Source organism: Trichosurus vulpecula, chromosome 5 (genome assembly GCF_011100635.1).
Source record: "Trichosurus vulpecula isolate mTriVul1 chromosome 5, mTriVul1.pri, whole genome shotgun sequence".
Classification (NCBI taxonomy): Eukaryota; Metazoa; Chordata; class Mammalia; order Diprotodontia; family Phalangeridae; genus Trichosurus; species Trichosurus vulpecula.
In genome coordinates, this window is record NC_050577.1 from 155,615,101 (window position 1) to 155,633,183 (window position 18,083).

Sequence of the window (18,083 nt, forward strand, 5' to 3'; positions counted from 1 at the left end):
TTATTATTCAAACACACACAGTAGTCATACTTTGGGATATAAATTATTTTTCTTCGCCTCGGAAGAGGTATGGTGCAATAAGTGCTGGATTTGGAGTCAGAGGGCCTGTGTTCAAATGTCTCTGATACTTCCTACCTTTGTGACCATGATCAAGTTACTTAGCCTCTCTAGATCTCAGTTTCCTCATCTGTAAAGAAAAAAAAAAAAGCAGGGGTTGGACCTATGACATCAAAGGTCTTTTTCCTCTATTAATCTGTGATCATTTACTTTCCCCTATAATTCTAATTAAGAATTTAGCCCATGATAAACAGTAGAAACATGCCCATTAGAAAACTGAGGGTTGTACTGATTCAAACATCTGATTATAATGTAGAAAAAATGAGACAAAAAATACAGAGGTAGTAAGTGTATGGACCCCAGAGTCAGAAAGACCTGGGTTTAAATCCTACTTCTGAAAAAAAATGGTTTTTGTGACCCTGGGCAAGTTACTTAATCTCTACCCGGAGAAACACTCTAAGCCTTTAAGTTGAATAAAAGGAATTAAGTTGCACTATAAGAAAGGAAATGATAGATCAGGAAAAAAATAATGAAAGATAAAAATCACAACAAAAACAACAGTGATAATAAAAACAACAAAAGTAATTAACATATACATCATAGGTATTTATATTTGGGGTAGCTAGGTGGCACAGTGGATAGAGAACTGGGCTTGGAATTAGGAAGACTCGGTTTTAGGAATTCACATCTGGCCCAAACACTTACCAGCTGTGTGACCCTGGGCAAGTCTCTTAATCCTGTTTGCCTCAGTTATTCATCCCCCCACCCAAAAAAAATCAACAAACAAAAACAATGAGCTGGAAAAGAACATGGCAAACTACTCCAGTGGTTTACTAAGAAAAACCCGAAATGGCACCACAAGGAGTCAGACACAACTGAACAACAACAGCAAAACCATATTTAGATGTCATACGCTGTATGATGAGTTGGGAATGTTCCAGTTATATCTTTATGATATGCCTGTTGACTAAATACTATTGTCAATGTTGCCAAAAATTACAATATACTTCTCAACTGGGGGTATAAATAGTTCTATAACTTCTAAAATATATAATCTTTTGTTCTCTAAAGTTTTTAGTAGCATACTAAATATGAGGTTAGACATTGGAGACAAAAATAAATTGATGTGATTCTGCCCCCATGTGGTTATGACTTTGTATAGCCAGTGCCAATAATTGTTCAACACAGTTATAAAGATCCATCAGGGGCCTGTGGAGGACTAAAAATGCTTACATTATAGGAGACAGGTGGGTGTGTCTTATTTTCGAAGCTCTTAGGGATGGATATTCCAGACCCCTCCCCCCCAATTTACCCCATGTTTATCATTCCTTGAAATCAAGGAGTTCATATATGTATATATGTATGTATAAAAATACATACATATATACATATGTTTATATATTATATTCTTATAAATATATAGATGAATTAACAAACACTTATTAATCTATATGACCAGCACATAGGGACTAGGAATATAAATGCAAAGAATCTAACTCTCCCTCTTCTGGAGGCATTTGGGATCATAGGATCCATATTTTAAACGACATGTGATTTAGTCATTGCACTTACTGCCTCTTATTGACATGAAGCAGAACCCTTCCAGGTTGTAGCTGGTCTTCACTAACATTGCAATGGCCAAAATTTCATTACTTAGGGGTTGATATTTGGTAATGAGCTTATGTTCCCTTATAATACAATCAAATTTTCTACTTCAGATTTTGAAGTAACATACAACTTGCCACACAATTCAAGGTTAAGGGTTTTTTTCTTCTCCTTCTAGAATACATGCATATTCTGTAACTCTAGATAAGTTTTCAGCTGGAGTTTGAAAATGAAATCTGCTCACTAATAATGAGGTAGGATGGGGAATAGTAGAAGGTGGTTAAAAAAAAAATTGTTCTAAGCCAGTCCTGAGATACTTAGGACCTTTTCTAACCCTATGAAAATGGGAACATATGATTTCATGATTGATTTATTATTAAAATTCAATAAAAACATTATCTAGAAAGCATACCGACAATCCCGGGGAATCTCTATTATGCATTTGAACTCTATAATGCATTATTCCCCATTGACACATACTACTGTCTAGTTGAATTGTCCTTTAAAAAGCTATTCGACATGCACAGAACTTCAATTATTTCCTCATGACTTTGTCCTGACAGTCCTCAATATTTGAAATGATTTCCCTTTTTTCCTCCACCTATTAGATTTCCTACTGTTCTTCAGAGCTCCGCTCAAAATCTAGCTTCTACACGAGCTGCTTCCTGATCCCCTAGATTCTAGGGCCTTCTCTTTCCCAGTCATCTTGTGTGTGCGTGTGTGTATGTGTGTCTGCATATCTGTGTGTCTGTGTATGTATATATGTATCTATCCATCTACATACACGCATATAATTGATACAGATATATAGCTATCTATATCGATATATAGCTATCTTTATATATCTATATATAGAGATATCTGTATTAATAGATATCTATATAGAAATATCTAAGTTGATGGATATCTATATATATATTAATCTGTATCTATATCTACCTAGAGTGATGTCTATATAGCTGTATAAATTATGCATATATATCTATACATGTATAAATGTGTGTATATAGATAAACACATACACACATGTCTATCTATCTACATATCAATCTCTCTATATGTCTCCATGGTATAACAGGAGTTTCACTTTTGTATCTCTATAGAGTATCTAAATATTGAGTCTGCATTTAGTAGTCAAACAAAACACATTTATTAATCACTATGTGCTACTTACTATTGTGCTAAATGGTATGTGTACACAGACAAAAGTAAAACAGTTCCTGTCTTCAACAAGTTTACATTCTAATGTGGAAGATGACATTTATGGGTAAGAATAGAGACTCAACCTGTAATTTCACTGGTACAGCAAATCCCTTCTACAAATGCAAATTGCACCTTTGGGGCAACTAAGTCATCAATTTCAGAATTACTCCCTAACTACTGAACCATTTCCTTTTGTATATGTGTACACATGATATAGACAAAATGAATACAAAGTGGTTATGGGAGAGTGCCCATTGTGTGTGGGGAGGAGGGGAGGGGTGTAAGTAGAATCAAGGATCATATAGAAGGTAGCACTTGAAATGAGTTTTGAAAGAAATCAAGAATTCCAAGAGGAGGAGTAGGTAAGAAGGGAGTGCATTCCAGGCATGGGGAATTGACAGCACAAAGGTACGGAGATGAGAGATTTAACATTATATTTGATGAATAGGGCAGTACAGAAAGTACTGGAATGGATATTCTAGACCCCTCCATTTATCCATGTTTATCATTCCTTGCAGTCAAGGAGTTCATATATGTATATATGTGTGTATACAAATATACACATATATACATATGTTTATATATGATAGTCTTATAAATATTTAGATCAATTAACAAACACTTATTAACCTATGTCCCAGGCACATAGGGACTAGGAATATAAATGCAAAGAATCTAACTCTCCCTCTTTTGGAGGTACTTGGGATCATAGGATCCATATTTTAAACAAGTGTAAGTGTAAGAGTGTTGGAACAGTAGGAAGGCATAGGGTGTGAAGAGCTTCAAATGCCCATCAGAAGAGTTCACATTTGATCTTTGCATTATTGGTATCCTTGCAGCTTCTATTGTAGTCACCATCCTACCCCCAGCTCCCCTAAGTGAACTTAAGACTTTACAGACACGAAAAAATGAATGTCTGTACTTAAAAAGATTGGAGATATTTGAACTAGAATACTAAACTTTGAAAACCACAGCACTAAACAAGATTTGCTTTCTCTTCTGGAGTTTGCCGTGGTGAAATTCCATTTTTGAAATGTTTAATGCACACAGTTCCAATAAACACACCTGTAGAATGGATTGTCATGTCATGATGCGTGATTCTATTGTCTATAGTGTATTTATTCTTTATATACGTATGAGAATTAATGTGTCTGGATAACAGCTCAGAGAAGGAATTAATATTTAAGTACAAGCAAGTGGAATCTGGAGACCCTTCCCATTCATTTCTATTTAAATCAGGGTTAAAGTTTGGAGAAAAGCATATTTATCTTGGTGAAGCCAGTCACAGAAAACAATTCATCTTTTAATATGTTGGTTATTGATATTGTTTCAGTTACAATACAAAGAAGTTAAAACATTAAGCCATCAACTTCTCAAAGGAAAAAACGTTATAAATAGTGTAACATTTCCGTTTTTTTCGGTCAACCATCTTTTCTTTTAAATAAGTCACTGATCATGATCTGAATTTGATTCGAACCAAGATTAATGGTGAAATAAAGTGACTGATGATATACTATTGGGACGGGAATATTTTTCTAGTGTTTATTGACATCGAGCCAATCTGTTCTTTCAGTTAGGACTATACCTAAAGAGTACTGAGATATAGTCATCAAACTGGTCCTTAAGTACCTTCAATGGTTGCAATTCCATTAATTTGGCTTATTTGTCTCAGTCATCCAGGCAACCATTACATCACTTGGATAAGTATTTGCAAATTTCAGCTTTTCAGTACGCCTTAGTCTCAGGGTAGCAAAATGAAAACCAAGTTTTTTCCTAGAAAATTCTCCTGGTGGCAGAAATCCACTCCCAGTTAAATCATTTTTATTAGTGGCAAGATATTGAACTGCCCTTCTAGGGCTAAGTGTTTCCTGCCAGGGAAGTTTCCTTAATGGATAAACTAAGTTACTTTTGTATTAGTATAGTATTTTTAAATCTTTATTCTTTTAAGTTGGAATAGACCCTAAGGGCTATCCCATCTTATTTCTACCTGACCAAGAATACTTCCATGACATTGTCTCCCATTACTGTCTGGTCACTACTGAATTTACATACCATTTTTAAGATAAAATGCTAAATGTGTTCTTTTTAAAATAGGTATTATCTTCCATCTGCTTGCTCTCTGGGAAAAGAGTTGTATAATTTTACAAATAAGGCTACAGACATACTAGTCAAAGCAAAGTGATGAAATTAATGAAAATCACACGAATTTTCCCCACAAATGTAATATATGCAATACAATGAAGTTGTGAAATCAACAAGCAAGTCAACAAAATGCATAACTACTGGAAAAATCCATTAGTAAGTTATGCTTATCTCTTTTTATCCACATGGAAGAAATATAATTAACTCATTTTAAAGAACAGTTGTTGTGTGACATTGTTGGTTATTATTTCTTAAGGCTCCATATAGGAAATATCTATACATAATCAGTCCCCTTGAGAAGTTTATTTGAAGAACAATTGCAAAAAGTATTATTTCACTAAATGATACACAAATGCTAAAAGTTTTAAAAAAAGCAGTGCATGCTATGTCCTCTAAATAAGTAGAATAAGTCAGTCTGCAAGGCACTGAATTAGCTTTTAAGACTTACACATGTTTTTTTTGAAATAGAAATACATAATATTTAAAATAGGCTGCTGAATGAGCACCCATAAGAAAGTTCACTGCTCACCTACTCAGGATCTCCTTCCCTATACTTTAATTAGGTGATGGTTGCTAAGGAAGCTTGACTTGATGTGACTAATGGTATGATAATGATTTCTACTGCTTTGGTTAAAAAATTAGCATGACTTCACCTAGCATGATTATCCCCATGACTGTATGGGGTATGACCAGTGCAGTGTCATAGGTATAGGAGATGGACCTGTGATTTAATTGGTATCGGGACCTCTTGGGAGAAGAAACTGCCTTCACCAGTATATATTGATATCTTCTCTGCAACTCCATGATCTAGCAACATTGTTCTCCTTGCTGTTCTTCACCTAAGACTATCTGTCTCCTGACTCCAGACACTTTCACTGGCTGTCTCCTGTGTCTAGAAGACTCTTTTTCCTCCTTTCTGTCTCCTAATGTCCCTGGAGTCCTTCATGTTAGCTAAAGTGTCACCTTCTGCTAGCAGTCTTTCCTAGTCCTCCTTATTCTTAGTACCTTTTCTCTGAGATTTTCCTACCACCCTTTTTTTCCTAGATGTACAGTATTTCTATATATTTATTTGCATGTTATTTTATTCATTAGACTGAGAGTTCCTTGAACTAAGGAATTATTTTTTTGTTATTGTTGATTCTTTGTTTTCTCAGGACTTACAGCAATATCTGGCACATAGTAGGCAACTTAATAAATGTCAGTTTATTGACTGATTGCAGCTTAATATCTAAGAGCACTGAGAAGTTAATTGACGTCTAGTGTCGCACACCCAGTATATCTTAGTGAGAGGACATTTAAGTGAGATTTTTCTGGTTAGCTCTCTGTCCACTATACCACACTCTAGGGCACCTTCATAGAGGGAAAAATTGTTCCTTCTACTTTCATGTTGCATGGTTCTCTACATACGGCTCTTGACATTGAATAAAAATTCACTGCATTCCTTCAATTCTCAGGAAACCAGCTATGGGAACAGTGAAAAATCTAATGCCAAAGTAGTTTGGGGAATCCTGAATTGGAGCAAAAGATGATTCCCTCCATCCATCTTGATCAAAGAGGGTGGAAATTGAGTACATTGTTTGTACCATATAAGATAATAGATAATTCATAATTCATAATAGATAATTCAAAATTAATGTCGTACCAGGGAAAAAAATCTCAACTAAAATCCTACTCCCATGCCTCATCATAGCCTGTAGAGGGCTCTGGATTCTTAGAGACTACTTCAGCAGTACATAAACTCTGATAAGTCCTATTAAGCAGGAAAGATTTTGAGTATGGGAAAAAGCTTGAATAGAACATGTGCTGGGTATGCTGGCACACCCAGACAAACCCAGATAATGCTCTATTACCACCTCTGAACAAGGGCTCAGAGATAAACCGTTCTTATCATCTGAAGACCAGTCTTACTAAGCATAGAGTCTCATCACCAAAATGTTAATCACCAGCCTTTTTTTGACCATAGAAAGCCTAAAGAACTTAGAAGGGATAGTTTTCTATATCCACCTCAGACTTACCCATACTGATGAAATCATGTATTATTCAAATGATTAAAAAATCAAAATAAAGTATCGGGTTAATATTATTGGGTTAATTCTTTGTATGTATTTTTTTTTAAATTAGCAATACAAATACTAAACCTTTGTGCCATATGAAATTGGCCAAACTAGTCCAAAATAACTCCCGTTCATTTGTGAATAAAATCTCTCATTCAATTCCTAATCAGAATCAACACTTAAAAGAATAGATAACCTTTGAAAAATGTTCTAGTGCCCTGCATTTCTCATAATTTCTCTGCTTAAAGAATCTAGGCCACAACACAGAAGGCGAATTTTAAATGTCATCAGTGTGCCCTATTTTCAAGTTCAAAGATATTTCACAAGCTAAAATCTAAGAAGCCAAAGGCATTATATGAAGTCACACACTTCCCTACATTCATGTTAGATACCATGGTAAGTTCAGTTATTTATGATGCCAAAAACAACACAGGTAATGCTTGAGCAGGAGGTCATATGTTTCAACATTTGGGCACCAACCCCCTGCAATAATATTCTAACTCTAATTCTAAGTCAGTTAAAACTTGTCCAAAATACAATAGAACACCCAATGTATCTTCCTTTATCCCATGAAAACAACACAGAATCAAGGCACATTTAGAAGCAGCAATTAAAAGAGCCCACAGTCTTTCAAGTTTTCTTTGATGATTATATCTGTCACTGCATCAAAAACAAACTTGACATTTTGGGTGTCAGTAGCACAGGTCATGTGGGAATAAATCTCCTTATCTTCTTTTTTTAAATTCAGGTCTAGGAACTGGTTCTTGATATAGTTCCCTGCATCTTCAAATGTATTTGGTCCTAGATTGAAAGAGACAGGAAAAATCAACACATTGGGCATTAAAAACTTCAAATACTGAGGACTTCAAAGAAGGAGCTAATAGTTATTTCACAGTCAAAATTATAAATAACACCATCAAACATCCTTTCCTTTAATTAAATCCTTTTTTAAAATTAAATCTTGCTGTTGGCACATATAGTGATTAAAATATACGAGGTGTGCTCTATATTTAGTGGCCAGGACTTGACTAAACCTAACTCAGGGAGGCAGTCATCAATTAATCAACTTCTATATGGCTGAAAGGCAAAACTATTGCACTTGAAAAATAAATAACAAATATGACAGTATGTGATCAGGTGCTAAATAATGTTGTCTGGAGGATACAGGCTGTGGGAATTCAGAGAAAGACTGGTGAGGCCAAAGTAACCATAAGAGACTTGGAGGAGGTTAAAAATCAAAATAGATTTTAAAGGATGGGTAGAATTTGGGTGTGTTTGGGCAGGCATTAGCAACAAATGAAGTAACATGATAAAAGGGACAGCAACCATAGAGGCCAGTAAGGGGATTGGCCTGAGTAGAATGAAATCTTCATTTAATGAGAGATAAGGTTGGAGTGGGGCCAGATTGTAGAAGGTGTTAGAAGTCAAATAGAACTTAATGTGATTAGCAGTGGGGAGCCACTTTAGATTTTTGAGCAGACGAGTGACAGTAAAAATAGTATTTTAAAAGATTAGTTTAAGAGGGGAACCTGAGGCCTTGAGGCTACCTGTGGCCATCTAGGTCCTCAAGTGTGGCCCTTCCACTGTGAGGTTGGGATTCAGTCAAAGGGCCACACTTGAGGACTAGAAGGCCACAGGTTCCCCACCCCTATTGTTAACAATGCATAAAATGGATTCACTTCAGGGAATCGGATTCCATTAAAATAATAGCTTAAGAAACCTAATTGGTCTTTAAAAGTGGAATTTTATTTAGCAGAAACTTGGTATTGTCAGGATAAGGTTATTGGGATTTTCTTATGAGGTTAGATTTTTTTTTCCATCTTCTATGACCTGGGAGAAAATATCATCTGTGGCATGCTTCAAGCTGGAGAGCAATGCATAATCATAATAATGATGATTTAATTACGTGCACTATATAGTTTTAAAAACGTGTTCTATGTCAATTGATGTCTTATTTAATCTTTATACCTTTCCCAGACAGCATGGCCTCAGAATCAGAATGACTGTTGTTCAAGTGCCACATCTGACATATGTACTGTCTGGGTATGCCTGGGAAATTTACCTTACCATTTTGTGCCTAAGCTTCAATATCTCTAAAATAAAACAGTTGGATTCAGTTGTCTCTAAGGTCCCTTCCAGTTCTAAATTTATGAGTCTGAGAGGTCTCTACACAGGTCTGGTGAAACCAAAATTTCTCTTGGTACTTAGCAAATTGTTCCACACATAATAAATGTCCATCGAAGTTTGATAATTTCAACGACTAAAGTAATTTTTAATCGAAAATTGACAAACATCTATGCAAATAAATTCCCTTGTTCACTGTGAAATCTATGGTAATCCAGATGCTAGAGCAGAGGCTGCTGAAGTAGAATTTGTATTTTAATCATGATAATGTTCCCCTCTTTGTGACCCCATTTGGGGCTTTCTTGGCAAAGCTACTGGAGTGGTTTGCCATTTCCTTCTCTAGCCCATTTTACAGATGATGAAACAGTGACAAATGGTTAAGTGACTTGCCAGTTAGGTGGCATAGGGGATAGAGCACTGGGATTGGAATGAGAAGGACTCATGTCCGTGAGTTCAAATGTGGCCTCAGACACTTACTAGCTATGTGAACCTGGGCAAGGTTTTGAGGAAATGTGAATTGGATTGGAAATACAAACTGCCTTTCTTCTTAGAGCCCCAAAAGATGTCTATGACATTTAAAGATTCCTTTAGGGAATGATAGTTCTAACACAGGACACTCTTCAGCTTTTTTGACACTGTAGGGTGTTTCAACAATGTCTATTTAGTAGTGTGGAAATTAATATTTTCACTTAATCAATGTCAGCGACTCAGTGGTCTGGTTCAATTCCATTTAATTCTGCTTTCATTCAATAGGAGTTTGTTTTTTTTTCATTGTATATACTATAGAAACATCTGCTGGTCTAAAATTCACCTTTTCTTCTTATGCTTGTACATATGAAAAATAACACCATCCTAAGGATCCCTGTTAAATACAAAGATTTATACATATTCAAATATATCAGGGGGCCTAGGGTCATGGGTATTGAATTAATGGCTATCGGGTTTGCATAACAAATCTTACCAGTGTATTCTGGAAAACAGATACTAAGATGAACCTTGGCTACTTTTTCTTGAAAGAGATCTTTTTTGTTGAGAAACAGGACAATGGAAGTACTAGCAAAGTACTTGTGATTACAGATGCTGTTAAACAGGTGAAGGCTTTCATGCATTCGGTTCTGTTGAAGAGAGATGATGAGAGTAGTAAATAGACATATTCCATTTTCTATAAAGGGTCACATTTACTTGGGTACGATGAACAATAAGGTGGAAAGAATGTGTATCTTTTAAAGATCAACACTGGATAAAGAAATAGGTCTTATGTACACTCTATCATTGCAAAGGAGGATTCTTTGCTTTGTAATCAGATTAAATCATATTTTAAATCTGGACTCACCACTTCTTCATCTTCCACCAGGACCATATCATAGGCACTTAGCGCTGCACAGAATATTATACAGGTAACTCCTTCAAAGCAGTGAATCCATTTCTTCCTCTCTGACCGCTGTCCACCTACATCAAACATCCTTAAAAAATAAAATCTCAAATAATGAGTACAATTAGTACACTCAGAATTTAAAGTAATATTAAGGGAAAAAGACAAGAAGTGGCCCAATGGATAGAGTTATGGATATGGAGTCAGGAAGACCTGAATTCAAGTGTGGTCTCAAACACATCCTAGCTCTCTGACACTAGGCAAATCATTTATCTTCTATATGCTTCAATTTCCACACATGTAAAATGGGGAAAATAATAGCACCTATCTCATAGGGTAGCTTTCAGGTTGGAAACAGATAAAACTTGTAAAGCAATTAGTATATTACCTGGCATATAGTAGGCACTTAATAAATACTTGTCTCTGCCCGCCCCTTCCCTTTACAAATAATAAAATAAACTACATATCCAGTTACCTTTTGATATGTGACCTACTTGAGCAGTATTTATACCTATAGCCAAAAGAAAAGGAATGGAAGTTGGGCTGGTAATTTTTTCTCCCTCTCTTCATCCACTTTAACCTAGTGGACAATAAAACACTCAGTTGGGAGCTGAGAAGATGTACTTTAGAGTCTTAGCTTTACCACCAACTCCCTACCTGACCTTGTACAAATAAGCTCACTTTTCTAAAACTCCATTTCATTATCTGTACATAATATTGAAGATGAAGGGTTTGAGCTATATGATGAGAGAGGGATCAAGGGGGGTGAGGAGAGAGAGAGAGAGAGAGAGAGAGAGAGAGAGAGAGAGAGAGAGAGAGAGAGAGAACCATTATTAAGCACTTACTATGTGCCATGCACTAACCCAAGGAGTGCTGGTGATTTAAAAATAAAAGGTAGCAATAGTGCTTTTGCTTTCAAGGAGTTTACATTCCAACAGGGAAGGACAGAACATAAAAGTGAGTTGGAAAGGAGATTGGGATACTCTGGGCTACATGGTGGTGAAGTTTCCTGGAAATGGTATGGAAGCCTGAGTCCCCTGTGAGATAAAGCAAAAGCTGACCTATCACCTAGAAGGTGCAGTCCAGGTTGCTGTCAGGGAAGTGGGGAGGTGATAAGGTAGAGAAGTTGCATGGCCGGAGTGGGTCAGAAAGGGTCCCTTCTTCCAATATCCTATGACTATGATATAACTAATGCCTCCTGACAGCTGCACCCTGTCTTTCTGCTGCCTCCACTGTTCCAGAATTTTTCCTGGGGTGGTATTTTTTGGGTTTTTAAGGCCAGTAAGGGAGAGTGAGAGCGACTTACTGCTTGCTCCACCATCTTGGCTCCTGGAACTCCAGCCTCCTGTCTCTTTTTTTAAATAGAAAAACAATGAGACCTTATAACTGAGGGTATCTTTTAAAGAAGCTGCTTACATTGTAAATTAGGTTAAGAATATGGCAGCAGCTATTGTTTCAATTTCCTTTGTAATTCCTGATAACATTCTCACAGTATTCTAAATATGAGTTACCGGTATTTAGGGAATGTTGTCAGTGGATAAAATGGAAATCTCTCCAGTTTCCTTAGGACAGAGATCCCCAACTAGGACACCAGAGTATGTACGGGTAGATTTCCTAGCCAGTTGTTACTGTAAGACTGTTCTCAGCCATGCCCTACTCTCCTTGGTGGGGGGTGGATTTCCAGTGTAAAGATGAACACAGAAAATTGTGACATTCCCCTCTGCTCTTTCCTCCTTCTTTACTTTGCTTAGGTGCTTCAGTAACTAAATCTTCATCAAACCCTTCCCTCAAATACCCTTATTCCAGTGATGTGAAGAGCTTAGGGAAATAAAAGTTAAATATTACTTATAGAAGAGTTGGTGTTGATTTTACTTATGTGACCTTGGACATTCAATTTCTATTCTCTCGTTCAATTAAAAACCAAGCATTTACTCTATCTTCCAGGCACTGGGGACACAAAAGAAGAAACAATTCTCTCTCTTCAAAGAGGTTAAACTCTATTGGGGGAAACAGCATGTGCTTATGAATATGCACAAAGTGTATATTGCCTAGATGCCTTAATGGTGTGTAATGTGCCTTCCAACTCTGATATTTTCCATTTCTATGATTGTAACAATTGATAATGCTACTGAATATTCATGACATTTTGTATATATATATATATAAAGTCAAATTTGACCTGAAGAAACTAAGGGAGGCAAGGGGGTATGCTACAGTTGAATAAATACTGGACTTAGAATCAGAGGATTTGGGTTCAAATTCTGTTTCTGACATTTACTATCTATGTGACCATGGGCAAGTCATTTGATACCCCTGAACCTCTGTTTCCACATCTGTGAAATGAGGGAGTTGAACTAGATGGTCACTTTGAGCTATACATCTAAGACCCTATGAAATATTAGGCAACAGGATTTTAACCATTTTTTTTTCAGGTCTCCTTTTTCAAGGAATATTTTCCATATACTACTGAGGGGTATGCTAATGGCAAAGAAAATTTAATAAGGATCAATTTAATCTGTTAAAAATGTAGAAAGAGAAGGAATGTGTTGTAATACCCATGTATAAGTACTGCAGCTATGGATGGTGTCATAATCATTACATGCAGCACAGAGCTATTTTCCCTAGGCACGTACACACACATACACTGACAGTCATACTAATATATACATATGCCATTTGTTCATTTGTTTGTTTTTTCTCCCCATAGAAAGAAAAATAAGAGTGATTACTCCCTAGGGTTTTGTTCACGTTGATAAAATGGCTAATGGAATACAAATGATCTCCATATTCTATGACTAATGGTTACTAATGTAGGAACCAATTTTCTCTGCATATAGATTGATATGAGTGGCTTGGGTCCATGTTATACTGGGTATATGACCCTAAGTGTCTCTCTCTTGTTCTCTATGCTATCTGCTATCATAGAAATGAAATACAGGTCTGTCTGGGAGCAGGAGTAATTGATTTTTTCCAATCATCTTAGCTGGCTAAAACATTAACTTTGAGAGAGCATTCACTTTGTGTTGCTATTTTGAATTCTTTTTAATTCATCTCCTTTCATTCTCACCTCTTTTTCCTAAAGTTTCTTTCAGACTTCTTTTGGGAGGGATGATGGAATTTAAGACAGATAAATGTGAAATGAATCCAATGCTGCCACTCATCTTAGTTAAAGACAACCAGAAACTTACAAGTTTTGATTATTTTGCCTTCTGGGTAAAATATTTGTCCCATTCATTGCAGAAACACGATTCTTCCTGTAGCTTTTCATGAATAGTGCTTCACTAAGTCTAATACTTAAGTCTTTTAAAAATTATACATCAAGAATCTGAGGCTCCCATTAAAAATTTGGATAAAGAATAACTGCACAGGCTTTTAGGTGACAGCTGAGCATGGATTAGTTGTTAAAATACTCAAATGCAGGGCATATCCCAGGGCTTTATGGTTTTGTATTAAACAGTTGGCTAAGCAGTAGAGTTTTATGGTTTTAGGTCAAACAGTTGGATAAAAGGTTATTCACACACCAGAATCATTGTCCTTCTACAATAGTAAATACTATTTCAAATACGCAGTCACAAGTGATGCTTTCTAAAATGTCACGTAACATAGAATGGCTCAAAACCTCTGAGGATTCTAGATGTCTCCTTTATATATTTTATTCATTAGATTCAATCATCTTTTCTTCCTTTTAGCATATATACTACTATAGAAAATTATAGTTATTCAATCATATAGTATTTGATAAATACCACATTTAAGGCATTGTACTAAGCCCTGGGGATACAAAGAAAAGGAAAAACAAATTCAAAAAAAGAGTTCCTGCACTCAAGGAATCTGGTGGAAAAGATAATATATAAACAAGTATGTGCAAGCAAGATGAATAAAGGAGAAGTTGGGGGTAGTATCACAGTGTGTATACATAAATGTGTGTATTTATACACACACACATATATAGTGTGTATATATTATGTGTGTGTATACATACACACACATGCACAACCATGCACACACACATACACATCATTCATAAAAAGCATTTATTAAGCGCCTGAAGGCTCGTGATTCTGTGCTAGGTGCTACATAGAATTGGGTTATATAAAAGAAGGCTGTATAATTTTTTTAAAATCCAATTTTTCCAATGAATACCTAGTTTTTGTGAGAGGAAGGGAAGCCTTGCCAACAAGATGATAAGAAGATTCCATAATAGTAGACTTTTCTATTAGAAAACTAACCATTTCCCTATGCAATACAATCTGGGTTAGATAGGACTAGGTGACAAGAAAGCTGTGTAAATCTTTCCTTTGAATTATATCAGTTGGCATTTGCCTGCTAGGGTTCACAGGAATATTCAGGGGAAAATGTGTCTTCCTGGAAACTCTACATGAAGATTGGTTATCCTTTTGGTAAACGTAGAAGTTCGTACTAATAGAGAATAACTGTCATCTTTTCTAAATTTGGGAAATAAATTACAACTCTGATATTAATATAAAATAATAGCTATAGGCCACATATAGAAATGGAATTTAGAGAAACAAGATTCAATTTCCTAGTTGTTACATTGGTATTCTCTCATCAGAAGGTAAGACATTCTTAGAATTTTGGATAGATATGTGTTGATTTTTTAATCACTTTGTCTAATTGTTCAATAGGCAATGCACTTGAGGCAACATCCTACAAATCCAATCAAGGATTAAAGTAATTTGTCAGTGAACATTTATTAGAATTCATGGGTTTAAGGAGCACACCAATATAAGAGGTCTATTTTCTTCTATAAATCTTTAATATCCTGGAATTATACTGAAAATCTAGGACTAAGCATGTTCCAAATGGGTCATGTTCTGGACCTGTAGAATTTAGAATCACACTTTCTCTTCTTGTTAACTGAAGTACTTAAATGCAAAACCATCCATTTGTTGTCATTGTTTAGTTGTGTCCAACTTTTTGCCATACCATTTGGGATTTTCTTGGCAAAAATACTGGAATGGTTTGCTATTTCCTTCTGCAGATCATTTTACAGATGAAGAAACTGATGCAAACAGAGTTAAGTGACTTGCCCAGGTTCACACAGCTACTAAGTGTCTAAAACTGGATTTAAACTAAAGTCTTCAGTAATTCTAGGTCTGGTGCTCTATCTATTGTGCCAACTAGCTGTCATCAATTACATGTATATAAAATATTACTTGGAAATAGCATGGTTCCCCTTCTCCATCAATCCTCCTTTCCCACATTAGCTTTACAATAACAGCAGTCAAGAATCTTAGGACAGGCTTAATAATAAGGGAAAGAGAAATGTATGGAAGTTCTTGTGCCAGCAAAGCCTGCCATTTAATGCTTTAACAACAAATTCCATTTTCACAACCCAACTTGCACAATTTACAGATGAGAAACTGAGATGTAGCTACATGACTTGACCAAGGTCATCCATACCCAGAATACATAACAAAGGCAGGGCTATGTATGCAAGTTTCTTTATCTGGCTCTGCCTGTGTAAATGAACCCAAATGTTGGTTGTTCTGAGTTGTCATAGCTCTCTCAGATAGTTTCGTAGAAAACCAACCCAAGAGATCTATCTGGCTCCTGACTGTTCCTAGGGACATACAGAGGAATTGAGCTGACTAAATAGACTTGTCTCTGATTCTGCTACTGTAGGCCTAATATTCTTACTCATTTCCCCCCTGCTCTTTTTTATACACATAAGATTACACACAAAAAAAAGATTCAGAACTTCAAGGAGCCTTTTAGGTAAACCATTTTATTTCCTTTATTTTGTAAATGAGCAACCTAAATCCTGGAGAAGTTAAGTGATTTGCCTCAGTTCACACAGGTAGGAAGTTAACTGCATGACATCACCTTCACTGTATTTTCTGCCCTTAAATAGTTGGATATCAAAACAAAATTGGGCAATGGTGGGAGGCAATATTGGGAAAAATATTTCAACCTTTGACTACATTGAAAAAAGAATTGATGATAAGCAATTATGTCATTTTAAAACAAAAGAAACATTGAGGACCAGGGAAAGCATACAGTTTGGATTTTTTAAACTTTACCTTCGTTTATTCTCACATGTATTTATAGAACATACACAGACATGCGCGCACACACACACACACACACAATGAATGGGAAAAGGGGTTAATAGAGAAAATAAATTTTAAATATATATGTATATACATATATAAAAATCAATATATAAAATACATTTAAGCATATATATATATAAATCAATATCTATATTATATAACAAAAAGAATCATTTTTTGGAATTTGACTAATCAATAATATGGGTTGGAATGATTATTTAATTAGCTATTTCCTGAAATTGAATTACTTATCATAGTATTTCATTTCCTGGAATGGATGATGTTTTATTTAAGTGGATGAAAATGTGTGTCTATAATGTAAATCAATTTCTGAGTTATTTGTTCCAAGGGGTTGTTGTTTTTTTTTTTAATCATTTTGAATGTAAGATTGAAAGTTTCACTGTTTGGGTAGTGTTTACACTTAAAAAAAGATGATTTAGAGAGATATGATAGCACATTCTCAAAAGGAGATGTATTTCTCTATTTTAAATTCTTCAGTTATGTGATTTAATATGTAAACTAAGTGCCTCATCTTCAACAACTGCTTTCCTACTGATTCAAGGCAAATGATGCTTTAAAATTCATAGACTTATAGAACTTGAGATGTAGTCCAGAGACGTCAAACACATCACCCACAAACTATGTAATATAATAAATAAAAATAAAATAAAACATAGATACTAAAAATATGTGGTTTTCTAAGTCAATAAGTGGCCCACAGTGATCCTTATGTATGGTTTGGTGGCCAACATTTCTATCTGAGTTTGAGATTACTAATTAAATTGAATAAATAGAAAATAATACTAATTTTAAACATTTCAGCATCAGGGTTCTATTACTGTAGGGAGCTTTCTAACAAAATAAAGTCAGTAGATAAAAGAACAGGATGATTGGTGGTGCATATTTGGATGATCTATGACATTTCCACTGCCTATTTGGAGCTGCTTTTTCTTGTTCAGCTGATTCAGTCGAGTATGAATCTTTGTGACCTCATGGACCATACTGTCCATGGGGTTTTCTTGGCAAAGAGATTAGAGTGGTTTGCCATTTCTTTCTCCAGTGGATTAACGTAAACAGAGGGTAAGTGATTTGCGCAGGGTCACACAGCTAGTGAATGTCTTGGGGAGATTTTAACTCAGGTCTTCTTGTCTAAAGGAACAGCACTGAATCCACTGAGTCACCTAGCTACAGTTTATAAATGAAAACAAAATCTCTTCTCCTTTCCACTATTGGTGTGGTAAACATTTTTAATATTTCACTCTTAGAAGGGAAAGTCGTTGATTTTTAGGGATTATTGGAGAGAATCAGTTGGCTGTAGTGGATAAAGAATCTAGCCTAGAATCAAGAAAACCAGGATTTAAGTTATGCATCTAACAAATACTGGCTGAATGACTTTGGGCAGGTCACATGACTTCTTAGTACCTTGGCAACTCTTTGTGTTTCAGAGCA

At 35.5% G+C, this 18,083-nt stretch overlaps 1 protein-coding gene across 1 annotated transcript in view; it reads right to left on the reverse strand.

Moving 5' to 3' along the window:
- Positions 1-7,671: 7,671 nt before the first annotated feature.
- Positions 7,672-18,083, reverse strand: part of GNAT3 (G protein subunit alpha transducin 3) — a 76,770-nt gene continuing 66,358 nt past the window's right edge. Inside the window, exons 6-8 of the mRNA XM_036761010.1 lie at positions 10,519-10,648; positions 10,147-10,300; positions 7,672-7,862 (exon numbers count right to left, since the gene is read on the reverse strand). Of these exons, the coding sequence (XP_036616905.1) occupies positions 7,672-7,862; positions 10,147-10,300; positions 10,519-10,648 (475 nt within the window). The remainder of the gene's footprint in view (positions 7,863-10,146; positions 10,301-10,518; positions 10,649-18,083) is intronic.